Here is an 8,952-nt window from a genome sequence, read left to right as displayed (position 1 = left end):
TCACTGTAAGGACTGTACTTTCGTGTGTTCCAAGTAGCCACTGTGATCTTAAGTCGGGTCAGTCGGTCGGTTTGAAAACTTAAAATATGAATTTCTTAATCTTGCTTTGTTCATATCTACATCAGTAAAGAAGACAAAAACATCTGTAACTTTGATTATGCATTATTTTGCCTGTTTAGGAGTGTCTTTGGAAAATCTGAAACTGTAAAAGAAGAAGAAGTGTCTTTAAAGCTAATGTATTCTGTTTTCTTTGGTTTTAAGAAAATATAAAGAATATATACAGCGAAATCGTCTGTTGTTAAATGTGCAGATTTTGAAAGAGATTGACGAAGCTGCAGAGAACATCAAAATATACTTATTTATTATCAGAAACCTCGGTCAATGAAAGGTTTCCTTTACTCTATGAAATATGATAGTGTATTAAAAAATGAAATTAACGGAAAGTAGAATGTGAATACCTGGCGCCTAGACTTCTTGTGAATTTTCACTTATCTTCTACCTACATCCCCATGCTTGTCGTAAGAGGCGACTAACGGGATCGGGTGTTCAGGCTTGTTGACGTAGTTGACACGTCATCGTATCCCACTTGCGTAGATAGATGCCCATGCTGTTGATCACTGTTGTCTTGTCCAGACTCGATTATTTACAGACCGCCGCCATATAGCTGGAATATTGCTGAGTGTGGCGTAAAACTAAATTCACTCACTCACTCTACAAACATCCCTCCCACCAGCATTGACACAGAACGGAAAGAGTCCAATGACCATTTGAATGAGCAGATTATATTACAATGTATTGATATTTTCGGGTCGGCGGCCGAATTATTTCGATTGGGCGATGAGGAACACGGAAATACAGTACAACCAGAAATAATTGAGAATTTAAAGATTGTAATTTTTTATTTTTTTTCACTCATTACTCACGTATTAAATGTGAATATTAGCAGAACATAACTCCAGATTCAAAGACAGGTGAACAGTTAGTATTTTGTCAAGTCACCATGGGCAGCAATGCAGGCTTCAATGCGACGGGGCATACTACTGATCAAAGAAGTTAGAAAGTCGTGTTCCATGCTGTCCCAATATCGGACCACCTCTTCTTTCATTTTAGCAATATTTGTCAGATATTTCTTATTGACACTTTCCTTAGTAAGTCCCCAAACATTTTCTATTGGATTTAGGTCAGGGCTATAGCTTGGCCAATCTAATAATGTCATATTTTGGGTCCGAAACCAGGCCTCTGAATGCTTTGAACGATGTTTTGGGTAGTTGTCCTGCTGGAAAATCCAAAAATTTGGGCGGATGGAAGTCAATGTCCCTCGAGAATATCTGTGTAACTCTCACTGCTCATATTCCCTTCAAATACACAGAGGGACGTTGCCCCTAACAGATATGCCACCCCACAAAGGGATGCCTTTTTTACTTGAAATCAATTTAGCTGATCTGATGTCCTTGTTATAATATCTCTAAAATCAACTTCCTCTTCCCTAAATCATCCATACTGAGGATCACTGAAAATGTCGTCTGCTAGCAAGTAAACAAAGGGGGGTAACTCTTCACAAACTAATGAAGAAGGATTAACGGAGTTGTCTCTCTTGAATGAAACCAAGCACTTGATAGCTAGTCAAGGTTGTTTACACTGGAAATCCAATTAAACATATTCCTAAAATTCTCAATAATTTCTGGTCATATATAAAATGTTGCCTTATGGAAGTTACACGGGCAGCGACAGCAAGGGATGCAACCCTGCATGTCGAGTTGCAACGCCTTCAGTTATGGAGCCACCCCATTCCAAAGATAGAAGGAACCTTTGACGAGAGTACAAAATGTATGCAACAACATTGTATTTCTTCATTGACAATATTATATTACAGAGGTATAGAATAAGGAAGTTAGGAGTAACATGTAAGGTCTATAATTAGCAGCAGATCCATCCAGGAAGTAACGACGTGCACACAACAACATAATGCTCTCATACCAGGGTGTTCATTTCTGAAGGCGACGTTCTCAAGGCGAGACGTGTAGCCGGTTGGATTAAACAATATTTGTCGTTCAGTGGTGAATTGCGTTTTAGCCGTGTCAATGTAGCGCACCTGTGATGTCGCCTTAATCAGCCAGTGGCGGGTTATCAAACGAAAGGTAAGTGACAATGTCTCCCTTTATAGGTAAACGTTCCGATGTTGTGATCGCCGTTAAGCTGGGATTTGACAGCGAATTTGAACTTACCACCCAGATCTGCCCCAACGCTTGTAAAGCAAGTGTACTAGGAGGTGAAGTATACTACTCACACTTTGCTAAGTATCACAAAAATTCCCAACTTTACTTAAACATAGATTTATAATTTGAAATTGTATCCATTTAAAACCAGATAAGTAATGATATGGTAACCCCTCTTTAGGCAAACAGCCACTTTAATCTAACCTTATGCACTTGATACATGAGTAACCATAAAAATGGTTTTCATGGCACCAATCAACCATTTTGCAAATCGTAGAATGAGTCACTGACAAGTACACAACACCTGTGAATAGCAGGTATGGGATCCACAAGATGCAGTGACATACTGAAACCTAGGGTCCATGCTTACAATAAGCTTAGATATTTAAACCACATAAGACACCACATCATATAGTTTTCTGTTGAATCAATGGTTTGATCCTTAGCAAAGTGTGAATAGTATATGTTGCATTCGCTGTTCACGACGCAAGCAGTTCACCGAAGCACATGATTTGGATCAAGGTTCTACTGGAAACACGATGAAACAGCCTTTGGTTCTGTGTAGCAAGTAAATCAGAATTAACAGAATAACAGATGTTTATTGCATTTCGGGGCCTAGAGACCTCGAGTATAGTTTATCATACATTATCAGAGCGCTATAATTTTGATTTGAATACTTTATACAGGTAGGCGACTAAGCTGAGCAGTAAATTACTGTTTGTTGTTGATAACAAGGTAATGAATGTTGAGTACATGGATGGCTATAATAGTACAAAGGTAAACTATGTTCCCGGTTTTGAGTGAGTGAGTTTAGTTTTACGCCGCTTTTAGCAATATTCCAGCAATATCACGGCGGGGGACACCAGAAGTGGACTTAACACATTGTGCCCATGTGGGGAATCGAACCCGGGTTTTCGGCGTGACGAGCGAACGCCTTAACCACTAGGCTACCCAACCGCCCCCGTTCCCGGTTTTGGACGTAATATGGACATATAAACAGAACATGATATTTGTCTTCCCTCATCAACTCCACAGCTAAAGACATAATAAATCAGCGGGGTTTTATAATTTTGAACATATTTGTATTATTGTATTCAGTGGCTTTAAAATTATTTGAACAGCATCTGACCTTAGTCAAAGCCTTTAACAAAAAAGAATATATACACGAGCTGCAGGGAACATCAAAATAGACTTATTTATTATCAGAAACCTCGGTCAAAGAAAGGTTTTCTTTACTCTATAAAATATGATAGTGTTGATTGAGGAAGAATATCAAGAACCTAAGAAACGTTGAATTTCCGACATTGTATAGTTTGCGTAATATCTCTACAATGTAACCTATAACTGCTACGTTTAACTTCAATATGAAAATGCATACCCAAAATGACTGAATTCCTGGTTCAGAATCAACAGCAACAGTTGTGTACGTTATCAAAACGGTTTAACATTTTTAGAGACACTTCCACAGAATCCAGGTTTGACTGATCCATATGTCATCGCACGTAACGCCAGTTCTTAAGGGTCACATGCAACGTAAAACACAACTTTGCAGATTCTGATGCCTTTCGGTATGGACTTAAAGTAACAAATGATCAAAAATGCAAATTCAACTTATAAAGTTGAAAAATAACGCGATGAAAAATACCCCGCGAACTGGGAGTTCAAAAGATTCACTAAATTCACCTCAGCTGGGGTGAAAAGTTGATTCAACAGCTGTGCTGCACTGCGCTCATGGCGCATGCGCAGTTAAAATGTGTCTGCCTGCATGTCTGCTAATGACAATATGCAATACACAACTTCGATCACTGACCACACGCAATTTGAACTTAACACCTATCAGGCTATACACCATAAACAAAACGCATTGATTTATGGCTCGTGCACACGAGTTCTGTCTCTGTCACATTATGTAATTACACAGACAGGCAGGTGTGATAATTGTACACATGACATGTTATGGTGCCTGTTAATTGCAAAATGTTATACACAAAACATTTCTATACACACAAAAAGAATTCTGAGTGTATCGGTAAATGAACCAGCCAATGAAACACTTCATTACACTTAAGTGCGCGACCACCCGCTCTGACTGGGTTCGGTATCCCGGCTGCTTCGTTTCGAGGGAAGTAAACCAAGTACAAAATATTGCACTTTTGATTTGCGATTGTACGCTTATAATTTTGTTTATTTGTTTTTTCATAATCAGCGATGTATATTACATGTCATGAATAAGTGATAATTGTGTTTTAATTACGTGTGTAGTTTTGGTTGCATGTGACCTTAAGTATATGCATTGACTTCCCACTGAAGCGAGAATCCACTTTAAAGTTCTATGTATGGTGTACAAATGTCAAAATGGCATTGCACCACCATATCTTTCTTATATGCTAGTAGACTACATCCCTATAAAGACTCTTCGATCTCCAAATCTGAATCTTCTGAACACACCAAAGTATAATCTTACCAGCTATGGACAGAAGTCCTTTAGTCACGCAGCTCCTCGACCATGGAACAAACGTCCTCTGGCAAACTCAACTTTCATCATCATTAACGGTATTCAAATCAAAACTCAAGACGCAACTATTTTCAGGCTATTATTCACACACTTTATTTCACCATATTATTCATGGACTTTAATTCATAGACATTTTCTCCTGCTTTTTTTATTTCACACTATTATTTCATTACGTGTGTCTTTTCTCTCAATTTATGACCCGTGAAGGTCCGGGTTAGAATATTTATCTTCAGTAACCCATGCTTGTCGTAAGAGGCGACTAACGGTAGCGGGTGGTCAGGCTCGCTGGCTTGGTTGACATATGTTATCGGTTCCGAATTGCGCAGATCGATGCTCATGCTGTTGATCACTGTATTGTCTGGTCCAGACTCGATTAATTACTGACGCTGTCATATAGCTGGAACATTGCTGTGTGCGGCGTTAAACAACAAACACACTTTATGTATTGACAAGTACGCGTGTCAGTTTAGTCTTTCCCAGTGACGTGTTTTGTTGAATGTAAATGTTTCATATAAGAATCCATTTAGAAGTATTACCGGTTCACAAACACTTGTGACAGTGAAAAACACATAAAACATTCAGATTTGTTGAATCATATTTTTCTTATTTCGTTTTCAGTTGGCGTAATTGACATTTAAAGGGGAACTCATTAGGGTCAATGAAGCTGGAGATGCCTTTTTGACCCTGGTTATCCGCACACCTTTTTAAGCTTAAAACACGTTAGGTAGCCACAAATGACTTACAAGAGAGAGAGCTCATCTTTTCGGAAAGGGACCTGAAGACACAGATCGCAGCAACACCGAAGCTTTCACTGGATCTTACCCTTTATCTTGCAAGGACGTCACGTGATCTCCCGCTATGGCTGAGGGCATTAAAGAACTGCAAGTTGAACAGATATGTGCTAAGATTAAGCAAGAACTGTACCAGCAGCTACAAACCAACACAGGGTACCTGTTCCAACTGAAGCAGCTACAAATACAGGGGAAATATGAGGCAGCAGCTCCGGTTGAGGACACCATCTCCAGGAATTCCACCATGCCAAAAATGGTCAAAGATATCATTAATGAACTTGGCGAAACAAATATGGAAATTTCCGAGCTGATCGGTAACCTCCCTGCCGGCCTCAGAGATTCAGGTAATCTGGCTTTAGTTAATGGACGTTTCATCGTCTTGAATTAAGAATTTTTGGTGGATTTAATCTATTTCATTTCTAATGTGGTTCGTATAAAAATGGTACTCGACAATCCCACCGATTATTTAATTTTCGATTTCTTTCTCTTTACAGTGTACTCGTGCAGCAGTGGTATATCTAGTTTGCCGGATAATCCAGGTTCGTTGTCTACAATGCCATTAGTTATTTCCTGAGGGACAGAACTCCAATCATCTGAGCGTAGTTTCTGGCCAGTAATTCCAAAGATATTTAGGTGAGGGAATGGGTTAAGTTTACGCCACACCCAGCAATATTCCAGCTACTAGTATATGGCGGCGTTCTGTAAATAATCGAATCTGGACCAGACAATCCAGTGATCAACAGAATAAACATCGATCTACGCAATTGGGATATGATGACATGTGTCAACCAAGTCAACGAGCCTGACAACTCGATCCCGTTAGTCGCCTCTTACGACAAGCATAGGGTGCTGAAGAACAATTCTAACCCGGATCTTCACGTGTCGTTTTCAGAACAATGCACCAATTATTATATTCTTTAACAAATCCCAGACTGTTTGGAATATCAAATGGTAGCACACCGATCCCATTGATCACAAATCTCCACTCCCTAAGATACGCAATAGCTGTGTCTTTTTCCGTTGTCACAAACAGACGACACATGTGTGCTTAATTCTGGGAGTGGGAGTTACATTTCTAAAAACGTTGTAACTAATTCGCCTTGAAATAGTACAAAGTGTACATTTTTTTGATAAAGACTTCATTAACTTTTGAGAGACAGAGTACATAGGGTACAAAGCTATACACATTCGGGTCAAATTACTGATTTTGGTTGAGATAGTTCAGACCACATTATCAACCGTGACGTCCATTACTGCCCGTCTGGGGATCCACTAGCACAAAGCATTGTGATATTCTCAAAGGCGCTACGACGTTCGTATGTCTTTCTTAAAGTAAGCGAATTAAGATCTTAGTAGCGCTAAGATCGCTTTGTGCAAGAGCTAAGATGACGTAACTCTCGGCCATTAAACAGAGGCATATGACAGTCATTGCACTAAGATCGCTCTAGAAACGGGTCCCTTTTCCTGATCTTAGCTCTCGAAGATCGCAAGCATTAGAACTGAGGCAGCTTGATGGAGCGATGCCAAGGTCTACGATTGTCGTAAAACAATAATATCCATGGAATCACATTGGATATTTTGAACAATTGAAACACAGTATTGAGTATAATGTATGTGATGTTTGCAGATGAAGACTTGACTGAGGCCGTGCAGGAGGAGGGCAACGGAGATGTAAGTACAGTTCTCCTCTTCCCACCCCTACACATCCCCAACACAATTCCGAAACACACGTACAATCGCCGTCGTAACGTGAAACCGCAGTTCGAAGAGCAATCATTATGTTTGTTTGTTTTCTGTTCTTTTGTGGTTTAACGCCGCACTCAGCATTATTCCAGCTATATGGTGGCGGTCTGTAAATAATCGAGTCTTGACAATCCAGTGATCAACAACATGAGCATCGATCTATGGGAAGCGATGACATGTGTCAACCAAGTCGGCGAGCTAACCACCTGACAAGCATGGTTTGCTGAAGATAATTCTAACCCGAATCTTCACTGGTTCAATTATTATGTAAAAATACCATGACCCAAGTTTATCATCTATACCCCACTCAGACACTTTCTACTGTCTCCGCGCGGACCTGTCTTGTTTTATCCCCTTTATGAAGAGCATCAGGCAGGGAAAAACAGAGTATCATCTTTTAGGTCATATCGTAAGACATGATTGGGGATACAAACCCGACCTTTCGCTGTTTGTGCAGACACTCTATCCACTCGACCACAGACGGTGTCTGACTGATGGTTTTACGTTATAGGTAGGGCCGGTGCCGATGCGACCAGCGAGTGAATACTTCATGGAACGGCAGGGAACAGCCTCCCAAACCCCACGCCGGGGAAGGGGAACACGACAGGTTGTGGATGACACGGAGGAAGAGCCCTCTCCCCAGTCCACCACACTGCAAGATCGGGTCTAGATACAAACAGAAGTTTGTATATTTTCAAACAGCGGTAATGTTTCGTCACTCTCCAGCGTATATCAATATAACAGGAATAACGTATTAAGATATACGGTCCTGTCTGCATGCTTCGGTCATGCTTTGTCGACAAACGAGAGTGTTGTATATAAGCTCATAACATGACTGACATATCAAGGTACGATATACTGTCCTATCCTCAGGGGCGGGTACAGTTTTTGAGAAGGGGTGGGGTGCACAGTCTTGAGAAAGAAGGTTTTGGGGGTGGGGGTGGGGGTGGGGGTTGCACACTCTAGAGAAAGGGGGTGCACACTTCATTTTCACCCGTTTTCACGATATACAGTGGTCATTTAATAAACTTTCAAGACAAAAGGGGGAGGGGGTGTGCACTCCTGCACCACCACCCCACACCCCACATCCGCCTATGATTATCCACATGCTTCGGCTATGCTTTGTCAACAAACGAGTGCGCTGAAAATACGTTCATAACTAACATGAAATATTCAGCTGAAATGTGCTATCCTATCATAGTGCCTTCACTGATCTTCACCGCTGGTTTGTATGCATGGTGGCTGTTTCGCAACATAATTATGCCTTTGTGTTTCTCGGGATAATTAAGACCGGTTATTCCATGTACATAGATTGTTTTATAGATCACCAAGCCATGCAATAAAATTACCGTTTTTACTTTTTATTATTTGACTCTTGTATTTGTATGAGTGAGTGAGTGAGTTAAAGTTTAAAGTCTCATCGGCAGTAATTAAGCCATATCGTGACTAAGAAAGTTGAACTATATAAATGAATAAAAGCAAATTTAGAGAATATACTTACCTGTCTGCAAAGGACAGTAAAATAACTAGAATATCATAGTAATAAATGTAAAACTAGTATGAAGTCTAAAACATCTTAACTATGAAAGACAATACAATATAAAAACGGGCTATAGATTGCCAACAACTGAAGGTAGAGTATTTGTGGAGTGGGCTCACGATAAACTGACCGTGTGTGAATGAATAT

The 8,952-nt window shown here is 40.2% G+C and overlaps 1 protein-coding gene across 3 annotated transcripts; it reads left to right on the top strand.

Annotated features, from left to right (window-relative positions):
- Positions 1 to 1,970: 1,970 nt before the first annotated feature.
- On the top strand, positions 1,971 to 8,622 carry LOC124270595. 3 transcript variants are annotated; one of them, XM_046705609.1, is made up of 6 exons: positions 1,971 to 2,142; positions 5,350 to 5,866; positions 6,017 to 6,061; positions 7,150 to 7,193; positions 7,777 to 7,966; positions 8,340 to 8,622. In XM_046705609.1, the coding sequence occupies exons 2-5, from the start codon at positions 5,590 to 5,592 to the stop codon at positions 7,933 to 7,935; spliced, it is 525 nt and encodes a 174-aa protein (XP_046561565.1). In that variant the 5' UTR covers positions 1,971 to 2,142; positions 5,350 to 5,589; the 3' UTR covers positions 7,936 to 7,966; positions 8,340 to 8,622. The 3 variants fall into 3 exon arrangements, with proteins under 3 accessions (XP_046561565.1, XP_046561567.1, XP_046561568.1); XM_046705611.1 differs by having other exon boundaries at positions 8,337 to 8,622; XM_046705612.1 differs by lacking the exon at positions 8,340 to 8,622 and having other exon boundaries at positions 1,971 to 2,138; positions 7,777 to 8,239.
- Positions 8,623 to 8,952: the final 330 nt, after the last annotated feature.

This window comes from Haliotis rubra, unplaced genomic scaffold (genome assembly GCF_003918875.1).
Source record: "Haliotis rubra isolate DU_JTF1 unplaced genomic scaffold, ASM391887v1 Scf153, whole genome shotgun sequence".
Taxonomy (NCBI): domain Eukaryota; kingdom Metazoa; phylum Mollusca; class Gastropoda; order Lepetellida; family Haliotidae; genus Haliotis; species Haliotis rubra.
Note: the sequence above shows the minus strand (reverse complement) of the source record. Positions and strands in the feature narration are given on the sequence as shown.